Source organism: Elgaria multicarinata, chromosome 9 (assembly GCF_023053635.1).
Source record: "Elgaria multicarinata webbii isolate HBS135686 ecotype San Diego chromosome 9, rElgMul1.1.pri, whole genome shotgun sequence".
NCBI lineage: Eukaryota > Metazoa > Chordata > Lepidosauria > Squamata > Anguidae > Elgaria > Elgaria multicarinata.
In genome coordinates this window covers 12,623,437-12,642,788 of record NC_086179.1, presented here as the reverse complement: position 1 = coordinate 12,642,788, position 19,352 = coordinate 12,623,437, and the positions used below count along the sequence as shown (strand labels likewise).

The 19,352-nt window shown below is 44.3% G+C and overlaps 1 protein-coding gene across 1 annotated transcript in view; it reads left to right on the top strand.

The window, feature by feature from the left end:
• Window positions 1-6,697, top strand: part of ST8SIA1 (ST8 alpha-N-acetyl-neuraminide alpha-2,8-sialyltransferase 1) — a 118,033-nt gene extending 111,336 nt beyond the window's left edge. Inside the window, exon 5 of the mRNA XM_063134304.1 lies at window positions 5,834-6,697. Within this exon, the coding sequence (XP_062990374.1) occupies window positions 5,834-6,320 (487 nt within the window). The 3' untranslated portion in view covers window positions 6,321-6,697. The remainder of the gene's footprint in view (window positions 1-5,833) is intronic.
• The last annotated feature ends 12,655 nt before the right edge of the window (window positions 6,698-19,352 follow it).

Sequence of the window (19,352 nt, the reverse complement as noted above, 5' to 3'; positions counted from 1 at the left end):
AATGTTTATTTTTGTTTAACAGATCTTAGTTACTTCAAATTCAAGTTAACCTGCTTAATCTAATTTTAATAAAAACAGTAATCTTAAGTCTCTTAAAAACTTATCTCCTTTCACTCTCCACACCACTGACAATCCTGACACTCCCCAACTCCCAACCAACCAACCAACCAACCGCCACCCCTACTCTAGACTCCCCCCATTTATACTCCTCCCCCTTTCACAGCATCATCAGCCACACCCACTCAGTCCAACATTCTAGACTCACTAGACATACAAATTCCAGACATACCTAAGGGAACAGAAATTTCCCTTGCTCGGCTTCGTCCATTTTCTTCGGCTGCTCCTTACGCCTGGAACGCTCTTCCAGAGCATTTGAGAACTACAAGTTCAATCACAGCTTTTAAAGCTCAGCTAAAAACTTTTCTTTTTCCTAAAGCTTTTAAAACTTGATTTTGTTCTGACTTTTATACTGCCTGTTTGGTGCATTCTCTTCCCCTCCTTATTGCTTTATTAGGATTTTATTAGAATGTAAGCCTATGCGGCAGGGTCTTGCTATTTATTGTTTTACTCTGTACAGCACCATGTACATTAATGGTGCTATATAAATTAATAATAATAATAATAATAATAATAATAATAATAATAACAACAACAACAACAACAACAACAACTGTGGAGTAATGCCACACTATTCTTATCAAATTTGCAGATTACAAAATTGGGTGGGATAGCTCATACCCTGGAAGACAGAAACAAACTTCAAAGTGATCTTGATAGGCTGGAGTCCTGGGCTGAAATCAGCAGAATGAAATTTAATAGAGATAAATGCCAAGTTCTACACCTAGGAAAAAGAAACCAAATGCACAGTTACAAGATGGGGGATACTTGGCTCAGAAATACTACAAGTGAGAAGGATCTTGGAATTGTTGTAGATCACAAACTGAATATGGGACAACAGTGCAAAAAAGGGAAGTGCTATTTTGGGCTGCATTAATAGAAGTATAGCTTCTAAATCATGCTAGGTACAGGTTCCCCTCTATTTGGCCCTGGTTAGGCCTCATCTTGAGTACTACATCCAGTTCTGGGCACAACACTTCAAGAAGGATGCAGACAAGCTGGAGGGGGTTCAGAAGAGGGCAACAAGGATGATCAGGGGTCTGGAAACAAAGCCCTATGTGGAGAGACTGAAAGAACTGGGCACGTTTAGCCTTGAGAAGGGAAGACTGTGGGGAGACATGATAGCACTCTTCAAGTATTTGAAAAGTTGTCACACAGAGGACCACCAAGATCTCTTCTCAAGTTACAGGAAGCCAGATTCCAGCTGGACATCAGGAAAAACTTCCTGGCTGTTAGAGCAGTATATCAATGGAACCCATGACCTAGGGAGGTCATGGGCTCTCCCACACTACTAGAGGCCTTCAAGATGCAGCTGGACGGCCATCTGTCAGGTCTGCTTTAATGTGGATTGCTTCATTGAGCAGGGGTTTGGACTTGATGGCCTTATAGTCCCCTTCCAACTCTACTGTTCTGTGATTCTGTTATCTTGTTCGGTGTTTGAACCCAGGGGTGTCTGATGGATCAGATGCCTTGCTGCATTTAATGGACCATTCCTCTGATCCAAAACTGCCAGTTCTTAGGTTGGTTTGTTTTTAACCCATGCAACAAGTCTTCTCTTCTAACCCGCGGTATTCTGAGAATACAACATTTGCATTTAGATGGAAGTTAGAAATTTGAGTATAAAGCCATGTTGGAATGGAGGCTTACAAAAAAGAAAACATAACTTTAATGTGTCCACGTTCCCCCTACCTCTTATATTTCTCTTTCTAAACTTCCTGTTGGCTATTCTGATTTATTCTTAGCTATATCCTTCAAGCCAGCTGTGTTTCTAAATCTGATTCATTTGCGTGGTGGGGGCAGCACTGAGGTTGCCTGACTAATCTCCTTCCTGGCAAATTTTTATCCCGTGCGCATGATGCCTCTGGGAGTTTAGCATTCAAAATTATTAAGGATGAGTTAATGCTGGAGAGAAAAGCTGACTAAGAGGAGTCCGGAGGTGAACCACATTTGCCTTTCTTTAAATCAAAACGAACATTTGAAAACCCGTTTAACCCCTTTCTTGGTATACAGCAGGAACCTCAAGCCCATAGCCATCTTGTCAACTTATACCCATTGCAAAACTTTTAGTTCCTCGTTACTTTGAGCCAAAACTGCCAGCCTAACTGCAACCTTCCTCCTTCCCAGTTTAGATTTAAATCTTCCATGCAGGGCCGGTGCTACCATAGAGGCCTCAGGCGGCTGCCTAGAGCACCAAGCTAAGAGGGGTGCCGTGTGCCGTGCAGCACTCACACGCGTTGTTGGCTGTGAGCCAGGCCAGGCTGGCCCGAGGATTCAGCTGGGCCTGGGCAGGCGAGATGGTGCCCCGCGTCTGCCCAGCCGAAGCGAAGCCAGGGACGCTGGGGTGGGGTGGGGCTCCATGTTCAGATTTCCGCCCGGAAGCCGCCCTCCCAGAGCTGCTCTAGCCACCCAGAAGCCGCCCTCCCAGAGCTGGGAGGCCCCCACCGCCAGAAGAAGAAAAAATATGTGGCAAGCTCAACCCTGCCTCAAGCCAGCCTCTGCCTTACTCCTGAGGGAATGGCACTGGGTCGCCTCGCCTCTCTCCTCAAACAGCCTGCGATGTCCAGGCAGGTGGGCAAGCAGGCCTCCCTCTCCCTTCCCCCAGGAAAGCTAGGAACTTGTGGACCACTCGCAAGGCAAACTCTCCTGCTTCCCGATCCTGCACACATGGATCAATGGGACTTGCGTCCGAGAAAGCGTTGCACTGGGAGGCACCAGTGCGGCCCGATCCGCCTATGCCTCCTTACTCGGAAGCCTTATTCCCCCGAGTAAACGTGCGGAGGGGATCGGGATGCCAGGCTGCATAGTGGGTTGCGTTCACACGGAAGTAAGTCCTGGTGAATTCCAGACGGCTCGCTCCCAAATCGAAGTGAGCCAGTCCCAGTTCTCCACTTTGCGCACACGTTCGGACTTACGCGCAATTTGGGGGGGGGGGGCGGCAAGTAGCTCACCTTGCCTAGGGTGCAAAATAGTCTGGCACCGGCCCTGCTTCCATGGGGTGAATACAGACGATGATATAACATGTGGTGTGTGTGGTGGTGCGACGTCACAGACCTTTACACTAGGCCCATCGCATAAACTCTTCTCAGGCCAAGCGCCACCACTTGAAAACCTGAGGGAGGGTTTATTATGGTTTTAATTTTTGTGAACCGCCCAGAGAGCTTTGGCTATTGGGCGGTAGAAAAATGTAATAAATAAAATAAAATAAAATAAATAAACCTTTCCCCTAGCTATGAAGGAAACAGATTTAATACAGGATCTGCTCTGAATATACTACGGGTATAATCTGGTGTAGGTGTTTAATAACTGTAAGGCAGGTAAATAATGCCAAGCTGACACGTGGTATTTGGTAGCTAACAAAATAATAATTAGTTTATTGTTACTTAAAAGCTTTAAATAAAAATATAATACTTTCAATCCTGCCTGATCTAAACTCTCCACACACCAACAACCTCAGTCTCTTCACACCAATCCAAAGTCCCTAGAACCCAAACTCTTCTTACTCTCCTCACACACACTCAAAACTCACACAACACCCACAAACTCGCAACACTCTCCTTATATACTTCTTTCCCCCACACCTATTACATCACAAACCACACCCACTCAGTTCTAACATTCCATACTTACCAGACCTACTAATCTAGACATATACAAGATACTCAATTGTGGAGTAACGCCACAGATGGCTTAGGGTGGAACTGGAAATTTGGGGAGCCGTGCGACTGTTATCAAAAGGAACAGACCCCTTGCATCTCCTTCTCCTTTCTCAGCTGCCTCCATTTCTACAAAGTTAGCTGAAAGAAATTAGATTCACTGAGGTTAAAATGGCCATTCTCTCCACCACCTGGCAGGAGATGGGACAATACAGAATAACCAGATTAAGTAGTGTGGGACTAGATATTACAGGAAACCCACTGTAATATCTGCTCAAAGCAGCAGATCCTCAGTGCTTCCTCCTCTCTCCCCTGATAATGTGTCATAAAATGTGTGACATGGTATCACAGTGTTCTGAATTTTCTTGTTCCTGCAAGTGGCAGTGATAAGAATCTGATTACATAGGTGTGGATCGCTGCTCCAGGGAAGTGTCAAAACATAGGATTTGTATGTAGAAGTTCCCCAGTTTGATCCATGGAATCCTCAATTAATAGGATCTCTTGTGGATTGGGAAACGACCCACAAGACAGCTAGGGGTCAGAGCAGTGAGAATTGGCCTAGGTAGACCAAGGCCATGGCTAGATGAGGGGGGTAGGAGGGTGACGATCTTGCAATTTTATCATGGCGAGATCGTCGCCCTGGTCTACATGTGGAGCGTGACATCACAGCCACCATTTTGTTTTGATTTTAAAGGGAAATGAGTGCAGGAGCGCTCGAATGCAAGGTAAGTTTTTTTTTTTTAAAAAAAACTCCACCTCCCCCCCCCCCGATGGTCACAGAGCTCTGTGCCCCGTGCCCATATCCCGGCTCCTCGCAGTTACTTGTGAGGAGCTGGGACGACCCGTGATGCCCACCCTCACATTCCGTAGTCTTGGGATCATCCCGAGACCACGAAAAAAGCGGGATTAAAGGATAGTGTGAAATCCCGGGCCAAGGGGGGGGACCATCCCTCCCTGCTCCCAGGATCTCCTGTGCATCATGTGGATGCACAGGGATGATCCCAGGACGATCCCGGGATATAGGCCTGGTCTAGCCACGGCCCAAGAATCTGATTCAATATAAAGCGGCTTCATATGAACATAAGAAATTCACTGCTGGATCAGACCAAGGACCCTTCTAGTCCAGCACTCTGTTCATAGAATCATAGAATCATAGAATAGCAGAGTTGGAAGGGGCCTACAAGGCCATTGAGCCCAACCCCCCACTCAATGCAGGAATCCACCCTAAAGCATCCCTGACAGATGGTTGTCCAGCTGCCTCTTGAAGGCCTCTAGTGTGGGAGAGCCCACAACCTCCCTAGGTAACTGATTCCATTGTTGTACTGCTCTAACAGTCAGGAAGTTTTTCCTGATGTCCAGCTGGAATCTGGCTTCCTTTAACTTGAGCCCATTATTCCGTGTCCTGCCCTCTGGGAGGATTGCAAAGAGGTCTTGGCCCTCCTCTGTGTGACAACCTTTTAAGTATTTGAAGAGTGCTATCATGTCTCCCCTCAATCTTCTCTTCTCCAGGCTAAACATGCCCAGTTCTTTCACCCACTGGCCAAGTAGCTGTGGACCAGGGTTCCATAAGCAGGACACAGTTGTAACAGCACCTTCTCACTCATGTTCCCCAGCAGCTGGTGTATATTGGCTTACTGCCTCTGATATACACCACGTTATTCAAGTTGGCTATGAAGAAATATTTTTTAATGTAGAGTTGGTCTTCTGTCTTTCCTTATGTAAATGGGACAGGCAAAGTCACACAAAGGGTAACAGGAAAGCAAAGCAATAAATTGTGCAGCATAGGCTGCCAAAGAGAAGAACAGAGCAGAGTTCAGTGTGCACAGGACGAAGGAAGAAGGAAAACAGAAACCAAATCCCACTTGGTAAATTAGAAACATTTCAGTCATAGCCATTAGTACATGCACATTCTTTTCAGACTTTGTATTTAAGTGAACACATTTTTAATTCTAGTTCTGAACAGATCTCAGTCTCAAAAAGGCTTTCCTGTCAGTATTTGAGCCGTTTTGAATTGATGATAAAGCGTTAACTTGTCATTCTCTCCTTTCCCCCCATTTTTGAAGGTTCCAGAATCTTCTTTGGTCCCGAAAAGCCTTTGTGGACAGTGTTAAAGTCTACAACCAGAGCTACATCTATATGCCAGCCTTTTCCATGAAAACGGGGACAGAGCCCTCGCTCCGAGTCTTCTATACCCTAGCAGACGTTGGTGCCAGACAGACGGTGATCTTCGCCAACCCAAACTTCCTGCGTGACATTGGAAAGTTCTGGAAGAGCAAAGGAATTCACGGAAAGCGGCTTTCAACGGGCCTCTTCCTGGTCAGTGCAGCCCTGGGTTTATGTGAAGAAGTAACAATTTATGGCTTCTGGCCTTTCTCGATGGACCTGCATGAAAAGTTTATCAGCCATCATTACTACGATAATGTCTTGCCGGATTCAGGCTTCCATGCCATGCCAGAAGAATTCTTACAGCTTTGGTTTCTTCACAAAAGAGGTGTATTGCGAATGCAGCTGGAACATTGTGAGGACTCCGTATCTTATTCTGCAGCATGAGGACCTTGGGGAAGGTCTGAGGGGGCTTGCCCGCTTCACATTTTACAATGAGGACAAACTGGAAAAGGGGGAGGAAAATACCCCGAAACCCAACCTTTAATGGACTTGCATGGGCTGCTACAATAATAATTAACGCCATTGTTAACTTGAAGGTGAACAGAGGAATTAGAGTCCTTTTGTGCAGTGTTCTGTGAAGTCCTCGGTGGATTTTACTCAACAAAATGGCAGAATTCAACTGTGCATTGCCAAGGTAGTGATTCAAGAACATTAAAGGGTCCAGTGAGGGTAGGGCTACCAAGGGCTTTCAGTGATAGTGCTGAATATTTCATGTTGTTCAGCTTTAAGACTGCTACCCATACAATTTGGGAGATTTTTCTTTTTTTTGCTGTTGTTGGTTTGTTTGCAAAGCTGGATCTTCAAAGGTGCCTGGAGTCACCCATTTCCGTTTCCTCCCAGAAGCATTGAACTAGTAGAGAAACAGTGCCAATTTTTTCTCCTTTTTAACAATAATAACAATAACAACCAATTTCTTTCAACAGCAGTATTCTGCAGGGCTTGTAGCACAAACTGGGTCTTGTTTTGTTTTTAAAGAAATGTGAATGTTTTGTAGCAAAGGATTTATTTTTTATGAAACAGTCGCCCAATTCTTTTTCCACATAAGCCCTACTATTATAAAGTACAGTTGCCTTTGGGTAGTCAAAATTGCTCCTGGTCATAAAGCCAATCATATGTGAACCTGTAATTCTGAGCTGGTCTCGCCCATATCAAAATGTCTCAAGGATAAACAAGAATCAGGATGTTTGATAGGCCATCAGCTGTCAGCTCCAGCTTTTGTAGAAGCTAACTTGAGTCAGTTTTGCGATGTCTGAACGTTACGTGCTGTGATTGAAATATGGACTGCACCCTACCTTCCGTCACATTCCAGAGCTCACCAAGAAGGCCAAGCATTGCACTTACGACATTCAGACTTTGGGAAGGGGGCCACAGCTCAGTGATGGAGCACACGCTTAGCACGTAGAATGTACCTGGTATCTCAAGAGGCTTAGGTGGCATTTGGGAAACCCCTCCTTGCCAGAAACCTTGGGGGAGCTTGTTCCAGGGAGAGTAGGAAATGCTAGGTTAGGTGGGTCAGTGGGTTGGTGCAAGAGCTTAATCTGTGCAAAACTTCACACTGTAATTGTAACAGTCTTTGATCCATGTCAATGCTATCTCGGTTTTGATTTTGTGCTTGACTCCAACGTTATCAATCTCGACTCCCTCCAAAAATAGCAGAGCTTTATCAGTTAGTTTTAAACACTAGCTACGACCTGTGTAGGTGCACTGAGAAGCTGTAGGCCAGCTTTCAAACAGCTTTCAAACAGGAAACTGCTGGCTTCCTGTTTGAAAGACGTTGCACGGCTATCGATTGGACAAAAGACGCCATCGATGTCACATGTGCAATTCCAGTTGAAGAGCCTTTGCTCCATTTCAGTGGATCTTGTGCAGAAGAAGTTATTAACCGAATTATTCATACTGAAGACACAACCAGATCAAGCGATCAATAAACTAACCCAATCCCTAGCATGAACGGTAAGGCAAAGCTAAGGGCTTATTTCCACAAATCGTCAGGTGTCAAGCTGTGGGGAACCAGGGGAGGGGAGGCAGAAGTGCTCCCCAAAATCTCTGGTTTCTCCTTGGTGAATTTTGATATTGAATATCCTCCACATACTCTCTGGATACCCGCATAGATGCTGAGCATTCACAGAATATGTATTATGACTGTCACCCTAATAAATAAAAAGAAAGTGTGCTTTTCCTAGTAAAGCCATTGTTTTATTTATATGAAAATGTATGCAGATTTAATGTTATAAAATTAATTTTATTCACCAACTCAGCATTTAGTTATAATTGATTGATTAAATCTGCCTAAATTAACATGTGAACGAAAGAATGGTTCCAACAGAAAAAAGCTATTTAGTTTTTAGATGGCACATGTGTGTATTCCAGGACGGTACCATCCCCAAAGTGGTGGTGTCCCCATTGTGAAAGTGAAGGGAAAATGCCTGTCTTCAGTGTTTATAAGTACTTACATCAAAAAGTATTAATATTGTCTGTTAGTGTATTGACCAACTAATCAGAGATGCCTTCTTAGTCTTAAAAATTGGTTTACTCTAACCGATTCATTAAGAGTTGAAGCTCTAATATTTATCTGTACTTGATTTCAACATGTGGTGTTTTTCGGAATTTGATGGTTGGTATGTTCAGAAGGTGATTTTAGTGTTTTGTAGTCGTTGGTAGTTGGTGGTTTATGGGATTTTGGTATGCGATGCCTGCCAAAATCAGGTCAGACACCAATTTGTTGGGAAGCACTCGTATTTTAAAACTTGAGGTAAAAACGTCGTATTCAGAATGCAAGTGCAATTTTCAGATATGAAAATTTGCATTCTGAATTTGAAGTGGAAAATAGTTAATTTTGAGTTTTAAATATTTGCACTCGTTTTAGCTGTAGTCTGTTGTATGTCACCTTTGGTTATAGTACTAGTTGCAGTGGCCAAAATATGATGGGCGTAACTCCTTCCATGTTTGGCTCCCACTTTGAGATAATTTTCTTATAAGCTGTGATATAGGATGGTGGTCATCTGTTTATTAATTATAACAGTTAACATGGTGAATAACTTTCTGTAATCAAACTTAATTTGAGCATACCAGAATAATGCTGAGCCAAAATGCTGGGTGCACATCCTGTGAATATTTCTGTCTATGAAATATTCACACCTTTTCAGTGATTTTTCAGGTGAACTGCAAACATGTGAAAGTATTAGCAGCATGACTGCCTCACTGGCACCTATTAAGAGTGATGACAATGCTTCCTGCCTTCACTCTGAACTGTCTTCTTGAAATCAGAACATAGCCAAATCTAATTTGCTGTGTGGCACCATCACAAAGCCATTTCAGAGTGATGCCAAGAAACATTGTCCTAACTCTGAACTGGCTTTGTGACATTGCCTTGTCACCAGATACAATGAAATGGCATCATCATGCCTTAACATACAGAAAGTTAACCCCAATTAGCTTAGACCCAAGAACAAGAAGATGTGCCAAAAAATAATAATAATTAAAAAAAAATCCCTGGAGAACATTCAATACAGCATTGCAGCAGTATCTATTCAGTTGCTTGCTGACTTGTATGGACAGTATGAAATGTGCCCACTGTGAAGTTTGGTTCTATATAGAAAAATAAATAGGGCCTTTTCACTCAGGCTACCTCGAACGCATTGCTAAGAAACAGTATTTATGTCCAAGAAATAGATCAATAACATTTTAAGGGTTTTTTTAATTCATGCTTAGAGATATAAAGTGTCAATGAGCCAAACAAAAGTTTGAAAACATATTTGCCCCTTCCTAGAGAGCCAGGATTACAGTCAGTGAAAAAACTGGTTTTGTTACCATGTCATGTGTGAAATGGCCCTAATATCCACACATATTCAAAAAGTGTTTGGTTTGGGTAGAAATCCCCATCCATCCTAGGCCTCAGTTTCACCAACTTTGTATATTTATACTAGAGAAGTCATTCAAAGCCTATCTCCATGCTCAGAGAAAACACACAGGACAGTTTTCCTGAATGAATGCCACCTTCCCTAGTCAAATACTGCATATTTAAAACTAGCAGCTCAAGGAGAAATCTAGGTTAGAACCCTTTCTTTTTGTATGCCTGCTATCTAAAACTGGAGAACATTGGTTGGAGGGGTGTTCAGACTATGCCATATACTTCTCCTGAACCTGTAGGCAATTCTCAATAGTAATTAGTGCCTGTGTGCTTAGCCATTCATTTGTATAAGCCGGGAAGCCAGACGGACATTTTTTAAAATACTTTTTTGTAGTTTTGTAGTTATGTCGTTGAGTATACATGATACCATGATTCAACACAGAAGTAGACTTGGTTGAGTCTACACAGTTTAGCGTGTTGAATGTTGTCTAAGCCAAAAAGTTTCTTTCCTCCCACTTGAGAAACATGTTTAATGCTCTTTCTTTCTTTCTTTCTTTCTTTCTTTCTTTCTTTCTTTCTTTCTTGCCTTCCTTAACTTCTTCCATTCTGATCATCTTAGGTCCAAGTCATTAGAGACATAAAGCAGTCATAGAATCATAGAATCATAGAATAGTAGAGTTGGAAGGGGCCTATAAGGCTATCGAGTCCAACCCCCTGCTCAATGCAGGAATCCACCCTAGAACATACCTGACAGATGGTTGTCCAGCTGCCTCTTAAATGCCTCCAGTGTGGGAGAGCCCACAACCTCTCTAGGTAACTGGTTCCATTGTCGTACTGCTCTAACAGTCAGGAAGTTTTTCCTGATGTCCAGCCCAAACGAAAAGTATTGTACTTCTCCATAATGCCCCAAAAGATGAACATCAGATCTCTTTCATAGTGAGATGCGGAACCTGCTGTACAGAAGTGGCCTGTGCATCTCACCGTTGGGAGAAGATGCAAAAATTACATTTCAGAGGGCTGGTCTTTAAAAATTACAGGGCGAGTGAAATACAACAAGAACAACAACGATGATGATGATGATGATGATGATAATGATAATAATGAAATGTTGGAGGTTTACATAACGTAGCCAAGTTTCTTTGCAATCAACAAATTATATAAGGATCTCAATTTCAGGGCTGCTCTGGTTTTCTTGTTGCTTAAAGTACTGTTTTATTTTTGACTATTAGGGCTCATCTACACCAAGCAGGATATTCCACTATGAAAGCAGTATGAAAGTGGCATATAAAAGGCAGGAGCCACACGACTGCTTTATAGAAGTATTGAAGTGCACTGACAGCTGTTGGGGCCCATTGACACAGACCATAGACCTCTTTCATACCACTTTCATAGTGTTATATCCTGCTTGGTGTAAATGTGTCCTGGGCCTCAACAGTTGTCAGCGTACTTCAGTACACTATAAAGCAGTAGTGTGGCTCCTGCTCTTTATATTCCGCTTTCAAAGTGGAATATCCTGCTTGGTGTAGGTGAGCCCTTAGTCAGGAACTGGATGGTCCTAGAGTACTCAGAAATGAAAGCTTTTTCATTTTCACAATGAAACGACATCATCCATCATCCATCATGCCATTGGTCTTCTACCTTCACTGTTTTCACGCATCAGGGTTCCATGCTCACTGTGGGCCTTGCTAGACCTGTGTGATAATCTGGAGCAGAGGAGGGGAGATCTCGCATTAGGAATAACGCGAGATCTCGCCCTTATTCAGACGGGAGCCGCGACGAGCTCTGGAGGAGAGCCGTTGCAGCCGCCTTTTTTTTAAAAAAAAAAAAAAAGTCAGCAGCAGCGCAGGAGCCAGGACAGGTAAATAGGGTTTTTTCTGTTTTGTTTTTTTTGTTTTAAAAAGTCTCCTTCTCCCCTCCCCGGCCTCGTTCTCCTTCCCCCTGTTCTTCTCCCCCCCTGCGATATCCAGTCCCCTGGCCCTGTTCTCCTCCCCTCCCACGATGTCCGATCCCCTAACCCCGTTCTCCTTCCCCCCTGTGATGTCCAGACCCCTGCCCGCAATTCCCCCCCTATGTCCCCGGCCTCCGTTTCCCGCCTCCCCCATGTCCCCAGCCTGTGATGGCCTCTGCCGCCGAGTCCCCGGCCTGTGTTGGCCTCTGCCACTGAGTCCCCGGCCTGTGATGGCCGGCGCTGCCATGTTCCCCAGCCGGGCACTCGGCGGTGGAGGCCAACACAGGCCGGCGACATGGGGGGATGGAAAATGGAGGCTGGGGACTCTGCGGCGGTGGAAGCACTGCGGCCGTCCACCGCTTTTCCCAGCTACTCGTGCATAAGTGTGGTAGCCGGGAAAAGCGGCGGACCGGTCCACACGCACGCGGTCCCAGCCTCAGCCCGACCTGAAGCCGGGACCGCGGGAAGAACCACGCTACAGGCGATTTTAGTTAGAGCTATATCAGACCTGATATAAACAAATGGATGAATCTTATAAAAGGTGCCTACGGATTCATAAAGAATGGTCCGTCCTCCCCCCACCCCAAAAAATAATAATCAAAAGGACAAATTGTCAGGCTGCAAATATAGCATGTGAATGACAAATGTATGCAATTGCATGTAATTATAATATTATTGTGTTCCGATTTGTGACAATAGCAAAGTAGAGAGCATCTTGGAGAATGTAAACCTCTTTTTCTACTTTTATTTTCATCAAACATCCCACTTTTCCTTCTAGGTTCTCTATAAATGACAATTCATGGTATTTGAATAACTTTTGTTTTAAGCATTTCCTTAAAACAAATGCAAACAAAAAAAGTGTCCATGTATCCTTTTAGACCTGTACACACCCATATACCTTCTTTTGGCTTCTATCGAAATTCCTCCGAAGGTTTGCTTCAGAAGAATTTCCACACTTGCTTCAAATGTAACCAGTCAGGTGACAGCTCTAGTGATGGTTCCTCATGAACCTCATGAGAAAGGATACTTACTGAAACCCTTTGTTTCGTCTGCCCTTGAAATCCCTCCGATTTTTCACTTGCACCAAGTTTTCTTCAAATTTTGCTTTACGTGAAATCTCAGCAACAAGTCACTCTTCCTTTCTTTCCCCATATACATGTCATATTTTGCCCCAACTTTCCATTAAAAGAGATGCTCAAGGCAGCTTAACCAAGTAATCAACAAGTTAACAAATGGAAGAACAATAAAAAGAGAGAATACAGCAAATAAACAGTTCACTTAACAAATCTGGGTTACAAAAATTGATTCGTGCCAGACTGAATTCCCCTCCACAAGTTTCGTAGGGCCATTTGTCCTCCCACAAAAGGGGACGAATAACAAAAACTTACTCCTAAACAGGATAACACTGTTATCCTGTTAGAATTTCTGTAAACCACCCGGTGAGCTCTAGCTATGGGGGCAGTATATACACATGTAATAAATAAATAAATAAATAAATAAATAAATTTATCATTTTTTAGATTAATTTTAAAAACACAGGGTACATTCCTAGGTACGCTTACATGAGAGTTAGCCCCATTCATTTACTTCTGAGTGAGCATACATAGGATTGCACAGTTATATGTAGAGAAAATACAAGTAAGAAATATACATAACACATCATTCATACTTATAAGCAGATTCAAGAAGAGGACATGTGTTAGGTCCTTCGCGCATCTCCTCAATCCCTTTGTACACCAGATCCCATTACGCAGCGGCTTCATGATCATAAGTATTACTGTATTGCTCTCTTTTGTTTCTGGTCACGCTAGGCAGGACTCCTGCAACTTTAACTGTTGTGATGAAGAGGGAACTTCACCAGGTGCTGCATGCATACAAATGACACCTGCTGAAATTCCCTTTTCTATACAACTGCTAACGTTACCGGAGCCCTGTCCTTCTTTCATATGGTCACCCTATTTGCTGCTCTTAGTAGCAAATAGCGGGGGAAGTGTGTGTTATGTTGCGGGGGTTAGGTTTTCAGCAGGCCAACAGCTGCAAACCCTCCTTGGGATTGAAACATTCCTTTACAGCAGGAGTGGGCAACCGTTTCAGCCTCCAAAACATCTGAAGGCCACAAGCCCACCCCTGTTTTAAAGTAACGTGTCATTTGACTCTGTGGCCATTTCTACACCTGCCTTTTTTCCAGGGATCACCCTGGGATCATCCCTGTGCATCCAAATGACACACACGGGATCCCAGGAGCAGGCAGGGACGATCCAGGGCCTGAGTTTCACGGTTAAAGCTGGTAAACCTCCTTAACCTACATCTTGGCATTATTCAAGCCATGTGCGTTTGCCGTGATCCTGCAGGGGTGAAAAAGGAGCTCAGGATGTGTTTCTAGCCCTCATGGCTACAAAAATACACTTCAGTATATATGTTTGATGCCGGCTGGAATCTCAGGTGTGGATGAATAAGGTTTTCAGTGGTGGAAATGATGGATGGGTGGCTTACCTGTCCCTATAGTAAGTATACATATGAGTGCAGCCTTAATTCTCCCATTCCATTCAATCAACTATAAAAGTGCTTAACTTTGGCTAGATTGTGTCCGTTGGTTGACAGTTCAATCTGTTATACATCATTTTTGTTCTTTCCGTCTGTTCTTCTTGAATGAATTCCTTTCATTGAGACGCCTCTTGTGACCCAAACAATGTTTCCAGGTGTCCTAAGCTAGCCAAGAGTGTGCAGCTGTTGTTCAGCTTATTTATGTAGGCATATCGTCATAAAAAATTCATATGAAGCTTATCAAGTACAGTTTATAAGTCTGGGGAAGTGGACAATAAATGGATCTATCTTTTATAGTTTCACCCTGTCTTTTCTTGTTTTCCAAACAGTACACACAACCAGAAGGGGTAAACCTATTGCTTTAATTTTTCAGCAAGTGTTGAAAGGGAAAGTTTATGTTATTTATAATTGTTATTATTTCTTGTTCCTTATCCAAACCAATAAAAAACAACAACTCCATTTTCAGAAACTGAAGTGTTATTTTGTACTGTAATATTTTGCGTCATGGTGTATAAATGTTCTTCTTTTTTTCTTGAGGGTTTTTAGTTTTCAGGTAGCCCTTCATGCATTCACTGAACATGTAGAATAAGGAGCAAGGCTTTGATCCCTGACCTTATCCCAGCTCCACCCCCTAACCCAGAGCCAGCACAAGGATAGTCATTGATCCCTGACCTTATCCCAAAGTTAATATGATTGCTAGCTCCACCCTCTAACCCAGAGCCAGCTCAAGGATAGGCATCGTTGGGCTCTTGCCAATGGCCATAACCCCGGTGGGGCCCACAGACAAGAGCCCCAAGGATTTGCTCCTTCTCTTCGCCAGTGCAACCTGCTTATTCACCTGCCTCTTGCTCTGGCCCAGACAACAGTGGAGATAGGGAGGCAGAGCAGTAGATGCTGCTGCCCACTTGCTCCCTGGCTCCCTACCTGTCAAGCAAGTGAGCTTTAGCAATGATGAGAAAGAGGATGAGGAGCAACAGGAGCTGGTGACAATGGGAGTGAGAAGGTAGGCTCACAGAGGAAGGGAACCCACTGAGGGTGTCTTGGCCAAGAGTCCTCTCAAACCTGGATCCGGCACTGTCTAAATGTCATGGCAGGCTTAAGAGATGTTGCTGCACCCTAGGCAAGGACCACTATCAACATTGCTTGAGCAACATCGGGAAGAGCCATAGCTCCGTGGTAGAACACCTGTTTTGCATGCAGAAGGTCCCAGGTTCAATCCTCATCATTTCCAGGTAAGGCTGGAAAATCTGCCTAAAACCCTAGAGAGCTGCTGCTGGTCAGTGTCAACAATACTGGTCTAGATGGACCAACTGTCTGGCTCAAGGGGGTCCATTGAGGATGTCTTGCCCAAGGATCCTCCAAAACCTAGAGCTGGCACTGCCCTAATCTCTGCCCATGTAGCAGCAGGTCTGATTGGGGAGCCCATGATTGGGACTGGGCCCAGACTCCCTGCAGAGTCCATAGAGTCAGACACAGAAGATGGGGTGGTCCAAGAAACAGGAGGGAATTCCTCAAAGGGCTCCAGGAGATGGAGAAGATTCTCCAGGGGACACTGATCACTTAGCATAGCTATACCTTCTCCTTCTATGCGAATGAAGCCTCTGGACGGGCCAAGCCTAGTATAAAATATGGCGGAAGCCTGACCTTCCATGGTCAACACAGCAATGCCATGTGCTTGCTGGCCTTCTAACTCAATCCACTGTACCCAGGGATGCTGAGCTAGAAGGTCTGAGTTGCCAGTCTGGCGTTCCACCAGAGGACTGGTTAGCAACATTACACTACAGTACTCTAACTCCCCTCTTCTTCCAATAAGATGGATTTAACACTGAGCTACTTTGCAGGTCTGGCATTATCCACACAATTTCAATCACAGTTCCACTCCCTGCTACGTGTATATATTATTGATAGACACAATCCGCATTGGCATGGTACTTCTTTAAAACATTTACAAACTTTATAGGAGGGGCCTCACTTTTTTGTATAAAATAAGACTAGAGTTAGAAAAATAATGAACTCCCCTACTTTTGCTTGTAATTTTTATTTTTTTTATTTTTTGAGTAGACATATTACTGTCCAATCTGGATTTCCAAATTGTTTTCTCTCGGGCAGTAATTACTTTTCCATTAGGGAAGAGCCAGGAAAAAATGGCTTCAAATGAATCAGGAAGTGCCTTCTTCTCCATACAATGGGTGCATCACTCCAGATTCTTTTTGTACAGTTTGCTAGCTCTACTCTCCGAACTGTCAATAATTGCTGATACTTCATTCGTTGGCTAAAACACTGAAAGGAGAGAGAAAGCTGGTTTCTCACAAAAGGAATGGGTGGAATAAGTCCTGCACAATTCACCTCATGTCTTGGATTCTACAAGGGCTAAAGATTTGCTTTGAAAGACAAAGAAAGAAAAGAAAGAAAGACAAACTGGGAATCAGGATTATGGTGGATCTGTGTTGGGGAGGACCTGTTTATCTTGCCTTCTAGTATAGCTGCCCGTGATAGTTAAGCTAGCCCTGATTATTGGCCCTATAGTTAAGAATATGCAGATCCTAGCACTCCAGAAAACACAAAGTTTAGCTTTAAACCTATGGATCAAAAGCTCCATAAGCCTTGTTTAACTAATCTCAGGCCGTTGCTAGACGAGGAGTTAGCGCGGTGTGAGGCCCGGTCTCCCTCCTGTGCATCCAGATGACGCACAGGGGATTCCGGGGTCAGGCCGGGCTAAGTCCTCGCTTGAACTGGGATAAGCGGATTCGCTTATGGCCCAGCTTCCTGAGGCCGGAGCTGCGGAAGGTCTAGCAGGGTCCGTGGCTTTTTCCGTCTGCTCGCTTACTCGCGAGTAGCCGGGAGAAGCCATGGACTGGGCACAGCACTCCATACGAGTGCTGTGCCCATCGGGCCGGGGGGGGAAATTTCGGACGGGGGGCATGGAGGGGGCATCGGACATGATGAGTGGGCAGGGGACAGGCATGATGAGCGGGCAGGGGACAGGCATGGCAAGTGGGGACAGGGGAAAAGAATGGGGACGGGGACAAGGCATGGCGGACGGGGGGAGAAGAACGGGGACGGGGACAGGGCATGGTGGACGGGGGGGAAGAAGGACGGGGACAGGCCTGGCAGATGGGGGGAGGATGGGCGAGCGAGCGGGGGGGCATCAGGCATTGGGAGGAAATCAGGGGCAGGGGGAGCGGGGAACCCTTTAATTTTTTTTTTAAAAAGTACTTACCTTTTCGGCGGTGCGCTCCTGCGCACATGGCCCTTTAAGGGGGGGAAAGCGGAGCACGCGACGGGGCTTTCCCTTGCCCCGTCGTGTGTTGACGTCTGGAAAAGGGCGATGGTGCGCGCTAGTTGTAGCGTGCCGTCGCCCCTCCTCCCAGACGGATTATCCGATAGGTCTAGCAAGGCCCTCAGTAAACACTGCCAAAACTCCTCCATTCCATGGTGCAACAGAAGATCATCATGAAACATTCATGGGGCCATGAGGCAGAGTAACATGACGCTTGAGGAAAGCCAAATATTGTGGTATGGATTTTTTCCTCTCAATAGGCAACGGATAAGTAACCTCATGGGGAGGAAGGAGGCCGGAGCTGCCAGCAAATTGGCAGGTTCTTGGTCTTATGCAGTCACTTCAACAATTAATATTTATAGACGTGATATTAATCAAGGATCTCCTTCGGTTTGAAGGTTTTCCCTCTCAGATTGCTGGCGTTAAAAATACATCTAATTTTTATTTTTTTAAAGAAGCTTATTTGGAATTTCATTGCAACTAGCTCATTGTTTGAAGGACAATGTCAAGGACGGAGAACTTGAACAAGGATCTTTGCAGCCTACAGCTGGGATCTAATTCGGTGAACTATTTAGGCTGTGTGTATGTGGGTCTTAGAGCAGGCCTCTTCAAGCACAGAAAGGAAGAAGGATACAGAACATTGACCTCTCTGATTGGCCAGCATTTAGAAGCCTCCGGATTAGCCGAGTCTGGTATAAATATGCCAAGCTTGGCCTTCTGTCCTTGCATGGTCAACGGAGAAATACCTTCGGCTTTCATACCTTCAGGTTCAATGTCCCCCACTACCACTACCCATGGGGACCCTGGATTGGAGGACACATACTCTTGATTCAGGTAAGTCCACCCACAACACCAACTAAGCCCTCACCCTCAAATGTTATTTATTTATTTAACAACCTTTATGAATTGCTTCTATTAAAAGAAATGTCTAAGCAATGTACAAAACTTCACACTATAAGTTTGTAATAAAATACTGTACATCGTTACTGTAAACTGAAGACACAATTCCCTTTCTGGGATCGCGTGATGGAACAAGCGCTGTTTCAACAGACACCCAAAATGCAGAAGCGCCAGTGGCTGTCTAATTTGTAGCTCCAGGGAGTTCCAGAGTAGGCACTATGATACGAAGGACACAATCCTACACGCATTTAGACAGAAAAAAAGTCCTACAACTCTCAGCACACCCCAGCCAGCATCTAGATGTGCATGGGATCATGCCTTAAAGGTCCTATATTCCTACTGCCGCCCAATAGAGGACAGTCCTCTATTTAAAGTGCTGTCCTGATCAATTCTAGCATAAAGGTAAAAAGCCTTATGAACTGCTGTTGTCCAGGTAGTACCTGGATAGCAAGCTGAACTGGCAGACACACTGGTGGTAGGCTTCTTCGCTATCCTGAGATGTACTGTATTTCTATTTATATTATTTCTAAATTTGTTTCTATTCATATAAATTTCAGTCCTCTTTTTTGGTGGTGCATGTCCTCTTTGGCGATTCATGAGAGGCCACCCTAAAGGTATTGCTTGGGAGAGAGAAGAAACCATGTGCATGGCCAATGGAATCCTCTGTCTATCAGGGTCTTGTGAACTCTTGGATTCCAATACTAATTGCTCTTCCATAGATCTAAATTCACAGTCTTGCCTTCTAAAGGAACCTTCCATTACCAAAACACACGGGCAAAAACTTAAACATACACTTTTCAAGTTAGCACTTTTGAAATGTCTTTGGCAAAGCGATTTCTTACTTATGTTTACTACTTAAGTTCATACATTTTTCTAGTTATCTATATGTCAGAT